This window comes from Mesocricetus auratus, unplaced genomic scaffold (genome assembly GCF_017639785.1).
Source record: "Mesocricetus auratus isolate SY011 unplaced genomic scaffold, BCM_Maur_2.0 Super-Scaffold_100691, whole genome shotgun sequence".
In the NCBI taxonomy this organism is placed as follows: domain Eukaryota; kingdom Metazoa; phylum Chordata; class Mammalia; order Rodentia; family Cricetidae; genus Mesocricetus; species Mesocricetus auratus.
This window is the reverse complement of record NW_024429267.1, coordinates 39,439,960-39,465,378: the sequence shown is the minus strand read 5'-3', so window position 1 is coordinate 39,465,378 and position 25,419 is coordinate 39,439,960. Positions and strand designations below refer to the sequence as shown.

The 25,419-nt window shown below is 39.4% G+C and overlaps 1 protein-coding gene across 6 annotated transcripts in view; it reads left to right on the top strand.

The window, feature by feature from the left end:
• Ppp2r3a (protein phosphatase 2 regulatory subunit B''alpha) overlaps nt 1-25,419 on the top strand; it is a 138,824-nt gene that overhangs the window by 67,239 nt on the left and 46,166 nt on the right. For all 6 annotated transcript variants that reach the window (XM_040740037.1, XM_040740035.1, XM_040740038.1 and 3 more), the window contains 3 exons: nt 3,354-3,457; nt 12,152-12,254; nt 21,687-21,761. In XM_040740037.1, coding sequence (XP_040595971.1) covers nt 3,354-3,457; nt 12,152-12,254; nt 21,687-21,761 — 282 coding nt within the window. The remainder of the gene's footprint in view (nt 1-3,353; nt 3,458-12,151; nt 12,255-21,686; nt 21,762-25,419) is intronic.

Below are 25,419 nucleotides of genomic sequence, written 5' to 3'. Positions count from 1 at the left end.
AAATTATTTTTTCCTAGTCTGTATTTTATTTAAAATTCTTTTTCATGCAATATATTTTAATAATGTTTTCCCTCCTCCAACTCCTCCCAAGTCTTGCCTCCAACTTTATGTGCAATATCTCTCTCTCTCTCTCTCTCTCTCTCTCTCACTCTCTCTCTGTCTGTCTCTCTCTCTCTCTATCTCTCTCTCTCACACACACACACACACCACACTAATAAATATACACACACATACAAAACAAAAATCAAAATAAACAACCAAAATACTTACAAGACAGAAAATGATAATAGGAAACAAAAAGCCCACCGCAAAAGCAATGGAGTTCATTTTGTGTTGGTCAACTACTCCTGGGTATAGGGCTTACCATGGAGTGTGGTTGATATACCCAGTGACACTGGAGAAAACTGGTTTTCCCTTTGCCAGTAGGTATCAATTGCAAATAGTTTCTTAGTTAGGAGTGGGATCTTGTGTCTACATCCCCCTCTCAGTGCTGGGACCCCAGCTGTCTTGAACTTGTGCTGTCACAGTCTCTATGAGTTCATATATACATCAGTCCTGTTGTGTCTAAAGACCCTATTCCCTGGAAGTCGTCCATTACCTCTAGCTCTTATAATCTTTCTGCTCCCTTCTCAATATAGATTCCTGAGCCTCGAGAGGAGAGCTTTGATGAAGACAACCCATTTAGAACTTAGTGCTCCGAAGTCTCTCACTCTGGACACATTGTCCACTAGTGTTAATTCTCATCTGCTGCAAGAAGCTTCTCTGATGAGGGTTGAGTGATACACTGATCCATGGGTATAGCAATATGTATTAGGAATAATTTTATTGGTATGTTCCTTTAGCAGAATAATAATAATAGGTTTTGGAAAAAAGATCTTAACCCAAGGGAATGAAAGTTGTTTAGTAATAGAAATTGCCCTACAAAAGGTGGCAAGCATCTCCTGGGAGGACTTCAGCTGAAGTTGGTAACTCTCCTGATTCTCCTCTTCTAATTCTGAAAAATTCATGACTGACCCACATGGGTAGCATTTCAAACTTTTTGGCAAGCTACTTCTGTGTTAGCTTTTTTTTTTAATCCTATTGCTGTAATAAAAACAGCTTGGGAAAGAAAGGGTTTATTTGGCTTAAACTTCCAAGTTACAATTCATCATTGAGACTCTTCACAGCAGGAATTCAAAGCAAGCACCTAGAGGCAAGAACTGTGAAGAACACTACTTGTTGTCTCACTGTCTGGTCAGTGTTTCATCTAGCTTCCTTATACAATCCAAGATCACTTGCCTAAGGATAGTGCATCCTCAGTAGGCTGGACCCTCCTTCATCAATTAATAATCAAGATAATCCCCCACAGACTTGCCCACAGGCCAGTGTGATTTAACCAATTATTTAATAAAGACTTTCTCCTCACATGACTCCAGGCTGTGTCAGGTTAACAATTAAACCTAACTAGGAAAACTTGCAGTTCTCTCTGTGCTTTGTATCTGTGGCTCCTCCACAGCCAATATCCTGTCACTAAGGCTACCGAGGACCATTTCCTTAGAAAATGAAAAGTGGGCCTGGGATTGGAGAAGATGGATTTGACCGTTTACCTACCCTGTATCATAGCAACCATAATTTCTGTAATAGACAAAAATCTCATGGCGGCTAAGCAATACTATTTCTCATTCTTGACCTCAGGAGAAGCTTTCAACCTCTGGACTTAAGCAGTCTTAAATTCTGGTTGTAATACGCTCTAGCCTGCAACATGTCACTGAATTTTTTGGCAGGGTTGATTCTGCTCATCGGGCTGGCTAGTTATGTGTCACTGTCCTTACTCACTGCTCAATGTGTGTCTCTTAAGTTTCATTCTCAGCCAAAGAGAATGACCTTCCCAATATAGGAGGACTATTCAGGTAGCCATTGCTTTACTAGAACCACCACACTAGTTCTCAAGTAACCCTAAATTCTATTCTGCTTGTGGAATAAACTTCATTGTTCCTGGAGGCAGCAGTCTTTCTGCCTGGTCTGTTTTGACCTCCCTTTCCTTGAATCCTGCTTTGCACATCTTCTTCTCTAGCATGAACTAGCAGCAGTCCTGGGATAGACAATGTCCAACTAGGAAGCAACTTCCCCTAACCCCAAGGTAGATAGACATCTAGTCTACCTTTGAAAGAAAATCATTCCTTTGTACAATAATGGTGTACAATGAAAGTGCCTTTATCTTTAACAAGATGTGACTCCTCCTTCACAGAATTCTAGATTGGAAACATGCTTTCCATGTTTATACAAAAATAGGAAAATTTGAAGTCATTCTCTACTAATACTTATGTGTTCTTGATTATTGAAAATAAATTTTCCCTCTAAGGAAAAACTGATAATTTAGTAAGAACTCTTTCTTACAAGAGTAAATGGACAGTATTTAAGGAAATTTTTAAATTAAAAGGCAGAACATTTTATTAGCAGAAAAAAAAGCTAGTGCTTTTTAGGGTCTTAAAGTTTTATTCTAAGTTCTTACTAAGATTTTTATAATGCATAGTTACTTGCATTATCATTACTTTCTAACATAAATAACATTTTTGTTTCTCGCCTTAAGTGAATTATAATCACCTACATAGACTTGATAGCTGTTTTCTTGCACAGTTTAGAATTTTCAGAAGAGGGTCTATCAGATGTGTGTGTGTGTGTGTGTGTGTGTGTGTGTGTGTGTCACATATACATTTACGTGGAGTTGTAGACACTTGTGAACCACCCATAAGAGTGCCAGGAGTCCATCTCTGACCCTCACATATACATGTACGTGAAGATGCCCTCAGAAGTCAGAGGTATCAGATAGCCTTGGAGCTGGAGTTATAGACACTTGTGAAACACCCATATGGGTGCCAGGAGTCCATCTCTGGCCCTCTGCTAGAGCATTATGCTTTCTTAGCCATTGAACCATCTCTACAGTCCCTTTTCTAGTTTAGTTTTTTGTTTGTTGTTGTGTTGTGTTGTAAACCTTGAGTTTCATAATGTTTTAACAGCAAGTGACCTTCTAACAAAAGTGACTACTTTTTCTATTCAGGAAATAAAGAACATATACAACCAGAAGTTTAGACACTTCTTTTTAGAAGGTAGAAAAATATGTAAGAGTGGCAGGGAGACATACTGGTTTTCTTTAGCTGTTAGGAGGGGTAATTAATTTGGGAAAAAATGACTTTCCACTTTCTTCACTAAACATGTAGTCCTCTATTTGTTCTTCTGCTGTCTCTCCTTCTCCCTCTCCTCTCTCTCATCGAACAGTCCCTTTACCCACTGTGGCATGACAGGTAAGAGTCAGTGTCTCTTCTTTGGGCATGTCATCCCTTCGCTTAGCTTACTCTGTATGTTCTTGTCTGCAGATCTGTGGCTGTCCACTCTATTGGAAAGCCCCCATGTTCAGGGCTGCAGGAGGAGAGAAGGCTGGATTTGTGACAGCACAGTCATTCATTGCCTTGTGGAAACAGTAAGTATGTGAGCAGTCATTCCGAGACCACAAAGAATTGTGTGGTCCTTATAAATGCTATTCATCTTATTAGTTACTTTATTTTCCTTGTGTCTTACAGTTCAATAAGGACAATTCTATGATTCATTACCATTTATACCCACAAGTTCTTTGCCACAAACTTTTGTCTTTTTTGCCTTTAAACAATACCAAGTATGGCACACATTCCTTTTAATCTCAGCACTAGGGAGAGAGGCAAACAAATCTGTAAGTCTGAAGCCAGCCTAGTCTGCATAGCTAGATCTAGGCTAGCCAAGACTACCTAATAAAGACCCTGTGTCAAAATGGGGGGTAGGGGACTAGAGAGACTGACTACTCCATTAGATGACCTTGGTTTGAGTTCCAGCACCCTCACAGAAATCTGGATCCCAGTTCCCGGAGATCCATAGCCCTTTTCTGACCTCCTCAGGCACCAGGCATGCATGTGATACAGACAAAAACATCATACACATAATTTTTTTCCTCTTCCTTTTTTTTATTTAAGTTAGAAACAAGCCTGTTGTTTCACATGTCAGTCCCAGCTCCCTCTCCCTCCCCTCCTTCCCTGCCCTCCCCATCAGGCACCCCAGTTCCCCACCCAGTCTCCACTCCGATCCCCAGGGAGAGTGAGGCCCTCCATGACACATCATTTTTTAATTATTTCTGCATCTTTAAACAGTAAAGCAAATCTGCAGAAATACTTTTTAAAGTAGCTATTAACTTAACAGTTTCTTTCTTGGTTTTACCTATAAAAGTAGAGACTCAGGATTTTAATCCAATAGCAATGATAAAAGTAAATAAATAGTCTCCTTTAAAGGAAGAACTATTTGTATCACAAGAAAAGCACTTCTGCAGGCTGGAGAGATGGTTCTGTGGATAAGAGTGCAAATATGAAAACCAGTTCAAATCCCAGAACCCACATAAAAAAAACAGGCATGACTGTGTGAACCTGTAACCCAAATGTTGTGGGTTACAGAAACAGGCAGATCCCAGGAGCTCATTGGCCATCTAGCCTTGTGGAAACTTAACCCTTCAGGTTCAGTGACAGGCCCCATTATAAAGAAATAACGTGAAAAGATAAAGAGGTAGAAAACTAATGTCCTCTAGCCACCATGGCACATGCACGTGTACCTGCACATCCCTGTGAATGCACCATTCACACACACACATGCTCACACACACACATGCTCACACACACACACTCACACACATGCTCACACACACACACACACACACCAGAATAAAAGAAAAAAGAAAAATATAGTTACAGTCTTAAATAATCCAATGGAAAATTATATTTGGTTTTTTAATCAAAATCACTATAGTCTTACAGATTTTAATAATCACTTTTTTGATAGCTGAGGAACAAAAGACTAGATTATTTATGAAATATTCTTGACTATTAAAATTCTGATACAGTATCTCAAATTCAAGCCCAACATTTTCTTTAAATCCCTTCCTTGTATGCTATTAGAAATTGTTTTGTTTTGTGGCAAGGTCTCATGGAGCTCAGGCAGACTGGGCTCAGTAGGTAGCCAGTGATAACTTAGCTCTTCTGACCTTCCTGCTTCCATTTCACAAAGTCTGGGATTACACACTGGGTGTGTGCAGGGCTGGGGACTGAACCCAAGACTTTATGCATGCTAGGTAAACTCTGATTTAGGAGATGAGGGCCAGTGTCTTAGTTAGGGTTTCTATTGCTGTGATGAAACACCATGACCAAAGCAAGTAAGGGAGGAGAGGGTTATCGTACTTCCATACTCCTGTTCATCATTGAAGGAAGTTGGGACAGACACTCAAACAGAGCAGGAACCTGGATGCAGAAGCTGATGCAGAGACCATGGAGGAGACCTGCTTACTAGTGTGCTTTCCCTGATATGCTCAGCGTGCTTTCTTACAGAACGAAGTACCATCACTAAGGGTGGCTCCACTCACCATGGACTGAACCCTGCCCCACTGATCACTAATTGAGAAAATGCCTCACAGCTGGATCTTACGGAAGCACCTTCTCCATTGAGTTTCCCTCCTTTCAGATAACTCTAGTTTGTATGTCTAGTTGACATAGTGCTAGGCTTAGCTAGCACAGCCAGTCTTCCCTTTTAACTGAAAACCCTTCTTTATACATGGCCTCACCCTTTCTGACCTAAATACCCTTCTCCTAGTAAAACTGAAATGCAATCCACTTACTATTTAAAATACACATTAAAATATCAGCAAAATTAAACTTAAGAGGTTCCTTCTAATCCCTTCATACTACCTGTGGTGATTTGAAAGAAAATGGTCCCCAAAGGGAGTAGCTCTATTTTATATATATAATATATATATCTGGTGTGGCCTTATTATAGTAGGTGTTGTCTTGTTGGAGGGAAGTGTGTCATTGTGGAGTCAGCTTTAGGTCTCGTATATGCTTCTCCCAGTATCTCAGACCACTTCCTGTTGCCTACATGACCAAAATGTACCTCCTTCTCCACTCTCAGCTCCTTCTCCAGCACAGTGTCTTCCTGCATGCCACCGTGTCCCACCATGATGATAATGGACTAAACCTCTGAAACTGTAAGCCACCCAATCACAAGCTTTCCTTTGTAAGAACTGGCATGGTCTTGGTATCTCTTTACAGAATAGAAACCTTAACCAAGTCACTACCTAAAGACTGTTAGTTGTGTGATGTTTGGAAACAAAATTAGTGATCAGTAAATGCATTCCTAATCTTAAAAATCTATCAATAGCCAGGCGTTGGTGGCGCACACCTTTAATCCCAGCACTCGGGAGGCAGAGGCAGGCAGATCTCTGTGAGTTCGAGGCCGGGCTGATCTACAGAGCCAGTTCCAGGACAGGCTCCAAAACAATACAGAGAAACCCTGTCTCGAAAAAAAAAAATCTATCAATAAATCACATTCTTTTTTCATTACATTAGGACTGAAGTGGTGAGGGTGTATAAGACACTACCAGTTAGCAAACCATAAAGAACTACGTCCAAGCCAGAGGCTACAGTTGCTCCATGTTGTCCCAGTGGGGTTTAGCCATTGTGTTCCTGAATCTCTTCTGAGTTGTCCAGATGCCAAGGAATATAAGTGCCCTAGGAGGATCTACACCATCTGGATAACACTACAACGTCACTGGTCCATTTCTCCTATAGCATAGAAGAACAGCCAGATAAAGTGTAAAGAATATCCCTTTTTAAATGTGCATATAATTAGAGGTAAAAGAGAAGCTAGAAATAGCACAAAGAAAAAAAGGGGGGAAAGTATTAATGAACAAACATAAACTAACAGGAAAAAGCATTTGTCCTTGGGCATTTTTTATTATTAAAAATATTTTGAGAATTTCATACATCAATACTATATCATTTCTTTTCTTTTTTTTTTTGATTTTTCGAGACAGGGTTTCTGTGTATTGTTTTGGAGGCTGTCCTGGAACTCGCTCTGTAGACCAGGCTGGCCTCGAACTCACTGAGATCTGCCTGCCTCTGCCTCCCGAGTGCTGGAATTAAAGGTGTGTGCTACCAATGCCCGGCTTTCAATACTATATCATTTCTAACCCTCCTCCCAACTTCTGTGCCCCTCTCCTTGGTATTCTTGTATTCCAGAACATGGAACAAGAAAAGATCCTAAGGCATGAATAGTAGGAACCTTCCAACACAATCTATATAACAAGTTCCAGGCCATCCAGGAATATATAGTGAGGCCCTGTCACAAGAACAAATGAAAAAACATAGTAGGGAATTCATCTTGGTCTTTCCCTTTCCCAATAGCAAGATCAGAATTTGAACTGAGAGAAATGATTTTTGTTTTTAATTGGTATATAAAAACAGTAGTAGGATTTAAGAACTTAAAATTTATAGATGGTCTGGCTTCAACTATCTTCCTTTATCCGGGTAGATGCCTGGCCCTGAAAAGTCCTCATCTAGAACATAAACTAGGAGTTAAACAAGTAAATAAGTAACATAGCCCTTTTCAGAGGCATCTTTAGTCACTGAGCTCAGTCAGTATTTTTTGCAAAAAAAAAAAAAAATCACCTAGCAGTCTAGGAAACCAGCAAGTTTTGTGATGATTAAGAGAAAGCTGTGAACAAGCTAGGGGATAAAAATAAATGAGATAGTCTAATAGAAGAGACGTTAGACCTAATCACAGGAAATACATCTGTTGATATTGCATATTTAATATTCTCGGGCAGTATGAGAACCTGGGACTGACTATAGCAAAGGACAGCTTGTGTCCAGTTTGATTTACAAGCTTACTGTGAGAGTCACAGCTAGTTTTTAGTTAACACTGTCTCAGAGAGGGTGGACATTTTTCAATTAGCTAGAGCACTACAGCGGTGACGGCCATTGCAGCCAAGTCCCTTTATTGAAATGAATCACCATCTCTGGGGAAAAACAACTTCTGCAAAAAGTCAATGAACAAGAAGCCATGATGGGCAAGTCACAGAGTTCCATCTCTGATGTGGTAAAAGAGGAGTGATGACCAAGGGAATCGGGATTGGGCTGGCGAGGCCCACAGGGGCAGCTGACCTAAACAAGGGGCATCACATGGACCCCAGACTGATGACTGGGGGGCCAGCATGGGAATGATCCAGACATCCTCCCACCGAACCTGGGTGACAGAGAGGAGGCATTGGCAATCTGTGGGACCTGGGAGAGTGGAGCAGTATTTATTCCTGGCATACAGAAGGACTCTGGGAGCCCATACCATGTGGAGGGATGCTGTCTCAGCCTGGACATATGGGGAAGAACCTGGGGCTATTCCCGGGACAATGTGACAGACTCTGGAAATCCCTCATGGAGGCCCTTGCCCTCCCTGGAGAATGGAGGGGGGATGGAGTGGGGGTGAGGGGTTGGGAGGACTGGGGAGGTGGGGGAGGAGGGGAGGGAGAGGGAACTGAAAGTGACATGCATAAAAAGTTAAATAAAAAATATGGAAGAAAAAAGAAATTGAGACCTAAAAAAAAAAAAGAATCCTAGTGAATGAGTGTACATTGTCAGTTACTAAAATGGTTTGGGTGCCCTCTAGTGGGAGTCCCTCTAAAACTGCTATTGAAAAGCCCGATTCGGTAAGGAAGGTGTGATATTCAAGTTTAAGGATACTAAGTGAATGATGGTTTGAGTTTCCATCCCTAGGAAAGGGGTTTTAGTTCTTCATTTTTTTTGCAATCTTCATATAAAGCAATTTCAGTTCCAAACACAGTATATTAAAATGTTTAAGCCATGATGGCTCCTGCCTGTAATCCCAGCACTTTTGGAGAAAAGATTACTATGAGTTCCTGTCTAGCCTGAGCTACACTCTAGATACTATTATTTTTCTTAAGTCCAAAAGTAGTCAAGCACAAAGAACAAATGGCAAGTGATAATATAGCATTAAAACATTTTGGCATATATAGATAGATAGATAGATGCTTCCTGATTCGCTCCAGTAATAAGCTCTGTATAGAATTTTTAAAACTAAAATTAAATACAGAAATCATAAGCATAAGGAGATCATTTCCCTCTTGTCAGAATGCCTGTCAGTTGGTTTTAGAATGAGCACCTTAAAATTCTCCCCTCCTTCTCTTCGCCTCCTAGCCCCATGTTGCTGCCCATTTTATTTGTACACTCAGAGATCTCTTGCCCTTAGAGCCAGGACAGTTTTTAGGGGAAGACATAGCTCCACATCCTTTTTTACATTCCTAGAACACCAACTTTGGGGCAGAACTCCTCTAGGACTCCTTTACTTACTCTTTTTATTATTATTATTATTTATTACATATACAGTGTTCTGTCCACATGCCAGAAGAGGACACCAGATTGAATTGTAGATGGTTGTGAGCCACCATGTAGTTGCTGGGAATTGAACTCAGGATCTGTGGAAGAGCAGCCAGTGCTCTTAACCTCTGAGCCATCTCTCCAGCCCACTCTGCTTACTTACTCCTATGATTCATATCAGTGGGTTATTTATCACTAACAAAACACTTGTCCTAAAAGCACTATGGTTAGTTTAGAAGAGCTATGCTATTCTTCATCTTTTATGGCTTTTTAAAAAGTCTCATTTTTAAAATATCTTGCCTTATGGAGCTTATCAGCCATAAGGTTAGGGTTAGGGTTAACAAAAAACTGTAGATCGCCTTTTCTATCTCATGTTTTTGATTTAAAAAATAAACGAATCATGTGACTTTTGTCTTTTTAGACTATTTTTTATCTGTTGTATTGCTTCTGTGTTTGTTTTCATGTAATCTTTTTCTTAAAAAATATATTAAAAACCTGGTCTACAGACTGAGTTCCAGGACAGGCTTCAAAGCAATACAGAGAAACCCTGCCTCGGAAAAACCAATATATATAGGTGCTCCTCTTTAAAAATCTCACCACTAGCTGGGCAGTGGTGGTGCACACCTTGAATCCCAGCATTTGGGAGGCAGAGGCAGGTGGCTCTCTGTGAGTTCGAGACCAGCCTGGTCTACAAGAGCTAAAGAGCTGTTCCAAGACAGGCTCCAAAGCTACACAGAGAAACCCTGTTTCAAAAAAACAACAAAACAAACAAACAAAAAAACCTCACCACTTTCCATTCCATCAATTTTTTAATCCTATGAGGTTGTTTTCATAAGCCCACAGTGCACTAATCTTCCTTTGTAATGTACGTTTATTTAACTTCTGGGGCCTTGCATACAGTCAGTAACAATAAGAACAGTAAGGATAAATATAAATGTCTGACTTTAGCCCAAAACAAAATGAGTATGGTATTTGTTAGATCACTAACATTTTGAGAGTGTTCTATGTATAAGTCACTGAATCATGTCCTTTGTGTATATAAAAAAGCGACCACTATTTTAGTTTTCAAAGAAAAAAACCAACAGTACCATGGCACATTTAAGTATAGCGAGGAGAGAGATCAGAAAGGAGTGCAGTTGTAGAGAGGTTTTTGAAAGAAGTAGTTATTTAGCTAGGTCTTAAAGAAGAACAGAACAGCATGAGAATGACATAAAGGCCAGCTGCCTGGAGGGGAAGTTTGATTTAGCACAGTAGTAAGATAAGTGAGTAGGCATCCTCTAGCATAGTGACAGAGGGCCTTAAATGCCCAGTGTAGACATTTAAACTTACACATTTAAATGGCAGATAAGTGGTAAAGTACTGTACATTTTTAGTAAGTGACTTGTATAATCAAAGATTGTTTTAAAATTGTCACACTGAAAAGTTAGATGAGCCCTGAAGCCTGTTGGAACCCTCCCTAGCAGTCACCCTGGGTCTAAAATGCCCAAAACTTGCAGAGCAGTTGTCCAGAGCATTTGCAGGAAAATTTCTTCAGGCCCCCAGTCTTCCTGGGGATCTAAAGGTCTCAGCTGGAGCCTTGGCAATTGTGATTAACTTCACCTTTCTTCTCACTCATGTACCTATAAAACACCATATCCTCTCTTTTCTCCCAGATGTCCCCTTTTGCATTGTCCATGCTCAGACTCCTAAAGCCTCACACTTACTGTTTCTGAAAACCACATCTGACTATGTCACTCTCCCAGTTAAAATTCTTCTATAGAGCACATTCGTGACCTAATACAAAAGAGACCTTCTTAGATTTTATTTGCATATGCCCCCTCCTCTTACTGGCTCCGAACTCTCTGTTGCCCAAATGCTATATGAATCTCACACCAGGCATGTGTGTGCTGCCCTCCTTATCGTAACACCCTTCTTTCCTAATTCACTCTGCAGGAAGTCTCACAGGCCTCTATCTTTTCATGATAACCTTGTACTCGTTACTAAATACCATGGCTGTTCCACAGTAGTCTGATCCCACAGGTAACCAAACACTGGACTGTATACTTCTCATAGGGAATAAAACTCTGTCTTATCTTCTTTTAACCAAGCTCATTCAAGGCCAGATACAATACCTGACATACGTTTAACATTCAATAAATGACTAATGAAGGAAAATCAGAAAATTTGGAGTTAATTATTGGATATAGAGAATTAGAAATAGAAGAACATTTTAAATGACTTCAAGGTTTCACACCCAGATAACTTAAACTGGTACCACCATTTTAACACACACACACACATACACACACAAATCCAGGAAAAGGACTACTTTGAAAAGCCTTTACATTTTGCTTTTCTTTCTTTCTTTCTTTCTTTTTTTTTTTTTTTTTTTTTTGGTGTTTTGACTTTTCTGTCAAAGTATATGGAAAACCCAGAAAATAGTTGGAGGTGAAGAATTCTAGGAACTTAGAAGACTTAACAGAGGACTGAAGCCTGTTCTCTAAAAGTCGAAGTTTAAAAGCCCCCGTCAGGCTGGCCATGTATATATCAAGCTAACAAGAATTTCCTGTCTTCTATAGTACAGAGTAGTCTGCCTGAGCTATTTCCTTCTTGCTAGCTCAGAAACTCTGGTTTTAGATGTCCAATGCTAAACTGAATGGGCCTTCCCCACTAAGTATATTTTATCTATATCAGTTCATTTTACCCCATAGTCTCAACTCACCAACATTCTAGAAAGAAAGTTTACCATCCTGTAACTGGCTGTTCTGGAACTCCCTCTGTAGACCAGGCTGGCCTTGAACTTAGAGATTCACTGGCCCTCTGCCTCCTGAATCCTGGGATTATAGGTGTGTGCCACCACATCCTTGACTCTTAATCTAAATAATAATCAAATCAAATTAAAATGTGTAGGCATTGTATGTTCTGAGTAGCAGATCTTCTAACCAGTGTTTCTATTGTAGGTTGCTAAATAACCATCATGATGATGCCTCTAAGTTCATCTGGCTCCTGGCAAAGCCCAACTGCAGCTATCTGGAACAGGAGGATTTTATTCCTTTACTTCAGGTGATTTTTAGGACCTTTTAGAAATGGGATTTATTTTTGGAGTTTGGAAGGTGGGGGTTGTTTGTTTGATTGGCTGGTTGGCTAATTGGTTCTGGGGTTGTTTGTGTGTTTGTTAGTGACAGGGTCTTACAGTATAGCCTGGGCTAACATCAAACTCTTAATCCCAAATGCTAGGATTAAGGTACACATCACCATGACTGGTAAGACGATTTTTTTTTCCATTTTAAAGTGCAACTATAATTCTATGTCAGTAGAGCTGCGTACATCTAGAGACCAGATTGCAAAGAATGGTTTTTAAATTTATTTTAGTAGTAAAATTTTTTGTTAAGTGAAATCTAAAATAGAACCCATAGTATAAGATAGACAAAACGGGGCTGTTTCTGCTACATTCAGCCTCCTCCTCGATCATGCACAGTAATCACTGAAACATCTTATGAAACTTTAGAATTTGAAAAGATAGCTTGAAAGGGCCTAGAGAGATGGCTCAGAGGTTAAGAGCACTGGCTGCTTTTCCAGAGATCCTGAGTTCAAGTCCCAGAACACCATTTGGTGGCTCACAGCCATCTATAATGAGATCTGGTGCCCTCTTCTGGCATACAGGCAGAATACTATACATAGTAAATAAATACATCTTTTTTATTTTTTTAACAATTTTTTTATTTAAATCAGAAACAACCTTATTTTACATATCAATCCCAGTTCTCTCTACCTCCCATCCTCCCATGCTCCCCACCCCACACCCCACTTCCCATCTTCTTCCCAGTTGAGTGAGACCTTCCATGGGGAATCATCAAAGTCTGTCACATCAATTGTCATGATCTCTGGAGTCTTCACTCGGGGAATCTTGACTCTTTGATTTAAACACTTACCAAACATGGCTCCTTGGTTTTTCCACAAGATGTATTCGCACATAAGATTAGAATAGGAAGAAGCTGTACATGGTAGTGAATGCTAATGCCTGCCTGTAATCCTGGCACTAGGATACTGAGCAAGAAGATGCAACCTATGCTATATAACATACCAAGTACTTGTAGGGGAGGAAAAAAAGACACAAAGCCTGCCTGTCAGAGCACCAGCCTAGGAATAATTTAGGTTAAGGGCAATGGGCCCTATTACTATCTCTGGATTTCAGGGAGATCCATAATTCATATTATTTGCATAGGATGCATACTCATCCAGAGTACTCACACATATAGAATAATTTTCACTGATGGAGCCAAATAAATAAAGCAACGGTACACTTCTCATTTTTTTCTTTTGTCTCTGAGATGTTAAAATCTTTTGTTTACAAAAAAAATCTTCTACATGTAGAAAGGATATATCTCAGAACCATAAGTATATTTTGGGATGGAGCCCCAATAACCACCATTGGCCCAGTGGTTAAGAGCAATGCTGCTCTTGCAGAGGACCCAGGTTTGATTCCCAGCACCCACATGGCAGCTTCAACATCCTCTTCTGGCCTGTGCACCAGACATACGGTCAGTGCACAAGACATACATGCAGGCAAAACACTCATACACATAAAATAATAAACAAATCTAAAACAACTTTAAGAAGTTTTTATTTAGCCCTTATATACCAGTCTGGAAGAAAACGCTAACTGAGGTTCCTTAAGAATGGCACTATACCCCAGGTCTGAAGTTGGGGTTATTACTGAAGTAGCAATGATCCATGACCAGAAAAGTCCTTCAAATCCAGAGATTATTTGCTTCTTCTGTACAATAAATCACTCTAAGAATCTGAGAGAGACAGAGACAGAGAGGCAGAGAGAGAGAGAGAGAGAGAGAGAGAGAGAGAGAGAGAGAGAGAGAGAGAGAGAGAGAGAGAAAGAATGTGTGTGTGTTGAATGTACACTCTGTACTCATGGAGGCCAGAGGGTGACATCCTGCTCTGTCACTCTCCACCTTATTTCTTCAAGACAGGCTCTCTACCTGAACCTGGAGCTCAGCTAGTAGCCAACAAGCGTCAGTGATCCTCCAATTTTTGTCACCCATAGTGCTGGGGAAGATGTTCAGCAAGGATGCAAATTTTTAGATAGACATATATTCAAGAGATTATTGTACAATACACTGAATATAATCAACAGCAATGTGTTATTAGTTTTGTTTTGTTTTGGGACAAGATTGCTGTTCTGAAACTCACTCTATAGACCAGGCTGGCCTTAAACTCAGAGATCCTCTTGCCTCTGCCTCCCAAGTACTTAGAGTAAAGGCATGTGCCACCATGCCTGACTGTAATGTATATTCTTGGAAATTCCTAAGAATAGGTTTTAAACCAAGCAGTGGTGGCTCACACCTTTAATCCCAGAACTCAGGTAGGCAGAGGCAGGTGGATCTACATGAGTTCTAGGCCAGCCAGGTCTACAAAGCTATACAGAGAAACATTGTCTCGAAAAACAAACAAACAAAAAGAATAGGTTTTAAATGTTTTCACCACACATGAAAAAATGAGTATTATGACTTCTCAGGATACTGAGAATAAGTGATTGTTGAGTGCTTAGCTCTAAATAGGACATTTACACCACACCATCTGAGGTTCAGAAAACATCATGGAAAAGGGAGCATGAAGAAGGGAAGAGCTGGAAAATTAGAGGAAGGACTGTGAAATGTTATCATTTCATGACACAGCCACTGCAAATAGGGTATCACAGCAGCTGCAGTTGTTTGCACTGGGCATACACAAGACTGGGCCTTTCACCAGCCAAGGTTCAAGAAGGGGGCTCATGGAACCATAACCTTCTATCCTAATACGCTTCTTCATTGCTATGATAAAGCATTAACCAAAAGCAACTTGAGAAGGAAAGGGTTTATTTGGCTTACATGTCCCTATCACAGTCCATTGTGGGAAGTCAAGGCAGGAACTGTGCAGGGAAGCTGCTTATGGGCTTGCTCTCCATGGCTTGTTCATCCTGCTATCTTATACCACTCAAGATCACCTGACCAGAGGGGCTACCACCCATAGTGAGTTGAACCCTCCAGCATCAATCATTAATCTAGAAAATGCTCCACAGTCATGCCTACAAGCCAGTCTGACGGAGGCAGTTCCTCAGTTGAGATTCCTCTTCCCACATATGCCTAGATTTGTAGACAAAAACTAACTAGCACACCTTAGCTGCTGAATCAGTGACTACTGATAGATTCTGAAGAAGGGACAGTCATTTCCGTGGTAGTGTAACTAATGATAAGCCTGCCAAACTCCTGTAGATAGTTCCAAACCTGTGATCACACACAGAACCATGGCTAACATAAATGAATAACAAAACAAAAGGCATGAAAGTGAAAAAGGGACCTGGAGGGAGGAGCAGGGATGACAGGAAGAATGACCTTGAACTTGTGATCCTTCTGCCTTTACCTCCCAAGTACTGGGATTACAGACATGTACCACCACACATGGGTTATGAGATGCTAGGCATTGAACCCAGGACTTCATATATGCTAGGCACTCTACAAGCTGAGCTACATAACCCATCCAATTCTTTAAAGTTTAGGGTTTTTTTTTTTTTGGTATGTTTGGTTTGGTTTTGGGGGAGGGCTGTTTCATGTGGGGGTGTTTTATGTTGTTTTTGTTTTTGAGATAGAGTTTCCTTATATAGCTCTGGCTGACCTGGAACTCACTTTGTAGGCCTCAAACTCAAAGTGATCTGCTTGTCTCTGCCTCCCAAGTGCTAGGATTGAAGGTATGTACCACCATGCCCAGCTGCAAAGTGCTTTTGAAAAATGATTTCACTATATAGCTAAGACTGGCTTCAAACTCACTGTGGAGTTTAGGCTATTCTTGAACTCACAGTCCTTCTGCTGAAACTGCTGAGTGCTAAGATTACAGGTATATATCACCCTGCCCAGTCTTGTTATGGAGATTTTGAACATATACAAATGGATTTTAAAAAATGTGGTGTAGTTAACCCTTCATGTACCTGTCAGCCTAGCCCCAATATTGATCAAGAATTAAAGAGACAGAGAATAGAAAACCAATAGTACTTTTGCTAAATTGAAATCTTTTTTTGTTTTGATTTTTTTCTTTATTTTGAGACAGTGTCTCACTATGTAGCCCTGGCTGGCCTGGAACTCCACAAAGTGCCCACAAATTCACAGAGATCTGCCTGCCTCTGTATCTGAAGTGGTAGAATTAAAGGCTTAAATTGTAATAGTAACAATATTAACAAAACAAACCAACAACTAATTTGATCAAAAGAAAACTGGGGGTGGGGGGCTCATTCCCTTAAACCCAGCACTTGGGAGGCAGAGGCAGAGACAGGTTCAAGGCCAGCCTGGTCTACAGAGTGAATGCCAGAACAGGCTCCAAAGCTACACAGAGAAACCCTGTCTCAAAAAACCAAAAGTGTGTGTGTGTGTGTGTGTGTGTGTGTGTGTGTGTGTGTGTGTGTAAGCATGCACATACATGAAGGAGTGCCGTGAAAGTAGAAAGGACACTGTGAGATGGAAGAAGAGAGCTATGGGATTCAGGGAAAGAGAGGATAATAAAATGAAATGCATATGATAGAAGGGAAGGGTTTTTTGAGAGAAGGGAACAAGCAACAGTGGGACAGGGAGTCTAGGGAAAAGCATTCTAAGAAGGGGATGAGTAAGAACAAAAGTCTAATGACTTATATGTATGAAAATGCCTTAAATGAAACCCATTGCTTTGTATACTTATGGTTCTGCTTCTTCCTCGGGATAGTCAACCACTGATGCATGAGGGTGTAAGGAGCAGAAGCAGGGAACAGGACTCAGACAGCTGTGGGTATGACAGAGATAGCCCTCTGGGATATGACGTCAATGAATCTGCTCAACTTTATTCCAGAGTATAGGAAATCTATAGGAATGGAAAACCAGTGGACAAACCCTAATTTGCACTAAGTGGCACACTCCCATTATGTAGCTGGGTTAGTGGAAGCACAGCCCTATCAAAATGGCTAGAGCATTTGCCTAATTACCATGTGGTCAGAGGGGAAGAGCATTTGCAGGGAACTGTGTCAAGGACCAACCCTAAGATAAGTCAGGCCTCTGGGCCTAGAAACATCCTTCAGATAAGAGAGCTGGAAGCGCTCACTAGTGGGAAGGGAGTCCTCCATATCTCCAAGCTTAGAGAAAGCTGCCAGGCTATGGTAGACTGCAGCCTCAGACCAGCAGGGCCTCCCAACATGTACTAACTGTAAAAATAATTTTAAAGTAAGTACATTTTAAAATTTTAGTTTACTTATTTTATATGCATGAACGTTCTTGTCTGTATGTATGTCTGTGCATCACATGTGTGCCTGGTGCCCATGGAGACCAGAAGAGGGTGCTGGGTCCCCTAGGACTGTAGTTACCGATGGTTGTAAGCCACCATGTGGGTGCTTGGAATTGAAGTGCTCTTAACCATTGGACCATCTCTCTAGCCCCAAATATATTTTTCAAAAAGAGAAAATGAATAAAGTGCTGATATTCTCAAATAGGGAATGCCTACATTGAAACAGAAGAAAGCTTAAAGTCACAAAAGACTATTTTACACTCATGTAGGTCATTATGGCAGTGGGCTTGGAACAGAAAAGCTGGTGGCCTGCAGAGCAACATACCCAAGTTCTGTTCTGATTGCTGGAATACATACTTCCCCCATGATTTCACCTGTGAGAAAGACACACTGGGTGCTAGATAGAACACAGATAGAATATAAAGTGGGACTGTCAGAAATGGAAGACCTAACTAGAGCCTGATGGATACCAGTGTCTACAGTCCAACAAGGAAAGATACCTGCAACGTATTCTTCTCCTCTCCCTGCAGGGACATGATCCCACCTCTCTCCAGTATCCTTATTTTGTCTTCACCTTGGTATGATGCCACTTCTCTAAAAAAAAATGTGGGGTGTTTCACAGGAGAAATTGATCAAATCTTCAAAGACTAGATAGTCTGATGTTTTCTAAAAATTACAGTATTGAAATGGATTCTCTATAGGTCATTTCTGAAGCAAACATGACTGATACCTAAATCAGGTAAACACAGTACAAAGAAAACTGCAAATAAATGCAATTTCATGATTAGTTATAAAATGCTACCAAATAGAATGTGACATTTATACCAGCAAATTCAGAGTTAGAGAGATGGCTCCATGACTAGCCTTTGTGGTTCTTGTTGAGAGCCTAGGTTCTGCTGCTCTCTGCAGTGGATGGCAGTTAATACAGAGAGCCACAACTGGTCAGTGTGCATAGGATGAAAGACTATGGAATGCTTGGCTCCAAGTGGAACAAGGCTCATTACAGAAGAGGGGCAAAAATATTGTTAGAGCCAAAAAGGTAATAGACATCTGCACTAAACAGTATTTGCCAGATATGATAGGGACATTGCACATGTGTGTTTATAGCAGCTGTGACTGACTGGCTGCACAAGACCTGCACAATCAAGCTGACAAAAATCTCAGCATGGGTCAAGGGGAGCTCAAAGTTCTTACTGAGGAACAATTGATGACTGCTAAAGGAGGGAAAACCAGTTTTTTCCAGTGATGTGGCCCTTGAGAAACTAACCATGCTCCAATAAATGGCCCTGCACTCACGCACATGCATGCAGCATTAAGTAGACCTGGTGAGTTTTAAAATAAAAACATGAAGTTGAGAGATGAAAATTGTGGATAATTATTAGTAGCCTGAGAGGCCAGCTCTCAAAGCTATTCCTAGAGTTCAAAGAAAAGCGCCACAATGTAGTGAAACTGAACTTGAAGTTTTTTCTGTACCTCTATATGAGGGATACAGAATAAAGTCTCACACATGCTGTTCGGGTCATGTTTATTTTCTGCCTATTCTTCTTCTGTCCTTTAATTTTCTTCTAAGTTCTCATTCTTTCTAGCTCTCCTTTGCTTCAGTTCCTCTCCTGCTTCTTTGTTCACCTAGCTTAAATAAAAATTTTTATAGGAGGCTTGAGGCAATAAGAAAAAAGTTACAAGAATTACATCTCATTGTTCATAGCACATTCCTTGGGTAAATTATAAGGACCAAACCACTTACCATGGCAACACAATGTTCCAAGGTTTCTAGTATAAGACTGCGACCAGAGGCCAGGGGCACAGTGCCCAGTGAGACAAACTGCAAGACATAGGTCTTTATCATCCAGACTTGGCAAGCAAAGAATTGGCATGATTTTTTAGGTTGCTTTGGTTAGGCATCTGTAGCTCTGACCTTGTGCATATCAGTTCTTTGCTTAAGATCCATTTACAGAAATATTCAGTCTAGTTTGAACTTGCTCTGAGGTAAAAATGAGCTAATTGTGTGTAGTTTGATTAAAGGAACAAAGCAGGCTTAATTAAGTGTCTTACAGTCCTCATGGGACAATAGTTATGAAGCATATCCTCGTATATTTTCTATACATCAAAATTATACAAATGATAAATCATCTTCCTGACCATTCACAGATATATGTGCCCATAAGATTGAGATGCAATCATGAGATTACGTATACACATGTGAGATTACACCCTACAGTGCAGGTAAAATTACACATGTGAAATTGCACATGTGAAATTACAGACAGGAACAACAGTTTCCAGAGTCAGTGGTCCCACAAGCCTTTCCCAGATGGGATTCCCCTCCATCAGAGAATCATTCCTCTGGTGGGCTGACATCTGAATACTAGTTGTCATCTGCTGCAACTCCCACAGCCCTCCAACAGGTAATAAGGGAAGAACTGGAAGGAAGAGAATGGAATGATACATTTGATCCAAACACATTGTATATATGCATAAAATTCTCCAACAAAAAATAATTTTAAAAAGACCAAAGGAACTATATACAAATATTATATTGAGTACATTATTTCTCACTGGTGTTAGTAGTTCTCTTGGTATAGCAGAATTGAACAAATAAGTAGCTACATTTTAGATAACAGCCAGGAAGGAAGACTTGAGTAAACTTTGTGGTATTGGATTGGATTCAGGGTTATTTGTTAATACATAGTATTTGATATATAACCATATAGTTTCACAAAGGCACATACATGTATTTCCTAGTTATGCCTGCTAGTAGAATCTGAGAGCAATGATACTCAATAATAATGGGCACACATAGTACCTAGACTCAATTTCTAACATCCTTCTCCAGTAAAGTGAACTACAGATTCTTAGAGAGAAGGCTGATACAAGATATGGGAAAAGGAAAATACAAGATGAACTTAAAGTGCTAAAGGACAGGGCAGTCAGAAGGACACAGGACCATAAATGAAAGAGTCCGTATGGCGAAAACTAGGTCAATTTGAGCCATAAAACTAGTCAGGTATTGCCTGGTGCATTGAAAAGGGATACAGCACCACTTCCATAGTATTCCTGATGAAAATATGTGAATTTAATCTACTTAGAGAAAATTTAAGACAAAACTAAACTGAGAGGTCTAATTTACCAGAATTCATTAACAGCGTTGCAATCATGAAATACAGGAAAGAACCAACACAGAACAGAGACCAAAGAGGCCATAAAGACTACATGCAGTAGACTAGAAGAACTGAATTGGAAAATGGTGAAATTGAATAAGGTCTACAGTTCAGTGCTGTATGGATGTTTATTTCCTAGTTTTGATAATTGTTCTATGATTTGTGAGTTTCTATCTCCAGAAGAAAGGCATAGAAAGTTTCTCTGCAATATTTTTCACAACTCACCTGAAAATCTAAAATCATTTCCAAATTTACAAACCATAAGCAGTAAAATCCATTTTTAAGCTGTATTTGTACAAATTAATAGATTTGTCTGTTTTGGTAGATATTGCAGTTGCCTCTGGCTAATAATTCAGGAGTAACCTAGAGACTCCCCAGCAGTCTCTAAGGTCAAGGTGCTTTAAAATTCCAATTAGACAATAAAAAACATTTTCAAAGTTTTATCTTATAATCTTCCATGAGAACAATGGATTTTTAAAATAAACAAGCTCTTAAATTGAAAACAAATGTGTCTGAATAATTTTTTCTTCTGAAATATGATCTCACTCTGTAAATCAGTCTTGTCTCTTCTCTCATTTGTACAAATGCAAGAATGCTAGCACGCATAGTTACAACTGTTTTAATAAAAACTGATGGGCATTAACTTGACTCTGTGGCTTTTTTCCCCAAAATTTCATGCCTCAAGATTAAGAAAGAAAATCATTTTCATTGGCTTGTCCCATTATTCTTACCTACCAAGATCTGTGGGATGACTTTTCCAGATAACCCTTAATGTGTTAAAATAGCAGTACATACCTCTAAGACATTTGATTCACAAATCATCAAATATAGCTAATTTAAAATTTAATAGTTAAGCATATTGTGTGTGTAGAAAATCTTGTATTGTAAACATGATTACAATAAAGTACTCGTCATATTTTCATTGTACTATGCAGTTTTCCAGAATAGGAGATGTGCTTAATTGCCAGCTTTTTCTACAAGAAAGAAATGCTTCTGAGTAATTTTTAATGGTTATTAATTTGGTTTCGATTTCAATCTTTTTAAGGATGTGGTAGATACACACCCTGGCCTCACCTTCCTGAAAGATGCCCCAGAATTCCACTCCCGCTATATCACCACGGTAAGATGAGTACTGATTTGTCATAATAACACTGCTTAAGCCATTTCTTTATTGTTATCTAGCACACAGACTTTCACATTGTCGTACAAAAGGTAATTTGGGCTATAATGATTATTTTAAATAAAAAGAAGGTAAAGAGTGAAAATAAATGGGTAACTTTTTATTTACATTCATATCCCTTCACATATGAACCAAAACTTAACAGATGTCTGTGGTATAAAATTGTACTAATATTCTATCTGGTATTATAAGGCGTATGTTTACTCTCTCTAAGATTTGTTTTATTTTATTTGTGGGTGTTTTGCCTCTGAGTGTGTCTGTGCTCATGTGCATGCAGTGCTGAGGAAGCCAAGAGAGAGCATCAGATTCCTACTGGAGCTTCAGGACAGTTGTGAGCTGCCATATGGCCATGTGCTAGGAATAGAACCTAGGTCCTCTGGAAGAGCAGCCAGTGCTCTTAACCACTAATCCACCTCTCTATACACTGTCTTTACTCTTACAGATTTTCATATTTGGTTGAGTTTCAGCATTTCCAAGTAATACTGAAAATAATTGTTAACAGTTTACCCCCAAAAAATGATGTCTCTAGAGCCCTAAATGTGTCTAGAGACCATGTGTAAACAGAGCAAACCATGTCGGAATCTAAAATAACATACTCACAACTCCAGCTTGTGAGGTGCTTACAATCCTTGTTTCTCAAAAAATAACTTAATGAGCAGAAAAGGAAAGAGATAAATATTCTTTAGTCTTTCTAATTTGCTATTTTTTAGCATGCTTGAACATGTAGTAGTCTGTGGTATTCAGTAACTAGGATCAAAGAAGTTTTATGATTAAAAAAAATGAAATCATTTTCATGGTATTTGTGTATTACTGCATATATGTATGAAATTTATAATTCAGTGTTAGCATTGTGCTACTTTGTCTCCAATTTACAAAAAGGAATCTGTTACTCAGAAATAGGTATTAAACTTCAAAGAACTTACAACAATAATGTAGCAGTTTAAAACAGCAACATAGGCTGAATAGTATCAATAATCACTTGGAAGTACAAAATGTGAATTTATACATACTGAGATAACAATAACTGCTACTGTGTAATTTTATTCCATCACCCCAAAAGAAATGTGCAGAGAAAAAGTACAATAATAAAGGGCAGGAAATTGTGTGTGGCTCAGTGGTAAAGCACTTGTCTGGCATGCAGTGTCCCAGTAACACAAATTAAGTCAAAGCAAAAGTAGATAATAAGCCACAAATTAAGTCGAAAGAAAAGTATAACAATGAGTATCTAAGCTAAGCTCACACCTTTAATCCCAGCACTCCCAGAGGCAGAGGCAGGCAGATCTCTGTGAGTTCAAGACCAGACTGGCCTAAAGAGCGAGTTCCAGGACAGCCTCCAAAGCCACAGAGAAACCCTGCTTCGAAAAACCAAAAAAAAAAAAAATGAGTATCTAAAAACAGAACTTTTCACTGGTTGTCTGTTCTTTCCAATGCCCTTTCTACTATGAAACCTCGTCAAATAATGACACAAACTAGCTGAAACATTAGTATTATTTTAAAGTTCAGTGAGGTTTTTTTTCTAGAACAAAGTCTAGTAGGAAATTGGCTAATTGTATTCTTGGGCATGAAAGACCAAGCTAAAGAGACACCCTGCACGTGGCAAAAACAGTGAAGATAATAACTACATAATCATAAAGGTCTGTGATACAGGAATATATATTTTATTTTGGTAACTATTTTGTCAGTTGTTTTTAGCCTAGAAAGAACCATCTAAGTAAGAAATTACTCCAAAAGTCAGCCTGTATTCTTTATTTCCTGAATGTTACCAAGTCTTTTTGATAATGAATGAAAATGAAAAAATGAAATACCAGCAAATTATAGCCTTTGGATTGCAGTTTTGTATGCTGGGCCAAGAGATTGTTGATGAATAAATGTTCTGCTTATGCATGCCAACATATGTTGGCTTTTGAAAAGCGAGGTGGCCCATTTAAGTTTTTAAAGTGAGCAATGAGCCTTCAAAGACTTCTTCATGGCACTGGCACCAGCAGTGAAGTTATTCTTAGGCTCGCACAGATGGTGTCTTAGTGGTTTGCTCAGTGCCTCGCGTGGCCTGAATCTATCACTTTAGGCTAAAATGACTAAGCTGTGCCATAGCTACTTCTCACCACCGAGCGCTTTTAAACTCTTCCCCTTTTCCCTTGATAGAGAAAGAAGTCACTTTTTAAGAAAATTTTTAAATTTTCACGTTATTTAGAAAGACTGAAGAAATGTCAGAGCCCTAACAGTTAAAGAATGAATTCGTGATCCATTCACTATACCTTTCCAGGGAGAAGAGCCAGGGTTCTATTGTTTGAGTGTGTCTATCTGCACTCGTGACCCATAGTTATAATTTTTTGTTAATTTCTCTCTGTATTTAATCTACTTTCAAAAATAACATGTAATAGAGCCAAACATTTCCTTTCCTGGCGGCCTAGACTGTGAATTAGTTTCCATCTTCATATATATAAAGAAGGGAAATGACATGTGATCCAACTTGTCTGTCAGGATAACTAGAGATCTTGGTGAAAGGTTGTCAGTTTCATTCCTTTCACTAGTAGTAAATAATGATTCTTGTTATTTCTTTATATTTTAAAATGGTGACAGAGTTGTTAAAGCATGATGGAGAGCCAGCTGCTATATGCTTTCACCACTAGATGGTAGCCCTACTTCAATGATGTAAAATGCAGACTCCGTAATTGAGAAACAAATAAATGTGCTATGAAGTTGGGCCTCAGAATATGGAGACTGGGAAATGGAAGATACAAATGCATTATTTTACACTGCTAAAGCATCAGCTTAGCAAAAGAACATACCTAAAAAACATATGGTTTATTTTATTTTACATGTGAGTGTTGTGCTTGCATGTATGTATGTGTATCATGTGCCTGCCTGGTGCCACAGAGGTCAGAAGAGGGCATCAGGTCCTCTGGATCAAATGGTTATGAGTAACCATGTAAGTGCTGGGAACCAAACTTATATCCTCTGCAAGAGCAACAAGTACTCTTAAACACTGATCCATCTCTCCATCACATAAAACATGATTTTTTTTTTAATTCTGCCAAAAGGTAGAAAGGGGGCTGAAAAAATATGGTTCCACGGGTAACAAAATATTCTGTTCTTCTAGAGGACCAGAGTTTGGTCCTAGCACTCACATGGGCAACTGAAAACTACATGTAACTCCAGCTGCTAGGGAATCTTCTGGACTCCATGGGTACCCATTTACATATAGGTGCTTCTATTCACATTTGACATAAATATACATTTTTTTAAAAAAATTAAAGAAGTAGGAGAGAAAAATAATGCAGTTCAAAGTTTTATAATATTATATCTTGCTTCCGTAATAATATATGAGTAGAATACATACTTTAAATTTAGTTTATAGTCTAAATCAAGAAATAAATTTATGCAGTGGTAGTTTATGCCTTTAATCCCAGCACGAGAAGCAGAGGTAGGCTAATCTCTCAGTTTGAGGCCAGCCTGGTCTACACAGTGAATTCCAGGACAGCCATGGCAACACAGAGAAACCCTGTCTCAAAGAAACAAAGGAAGGATAAAAAAAAGGAGGCAGGAAGGAAAGGAAGAAATTTACACAAAACTCTAACGATACTAAACAAGAAAATTT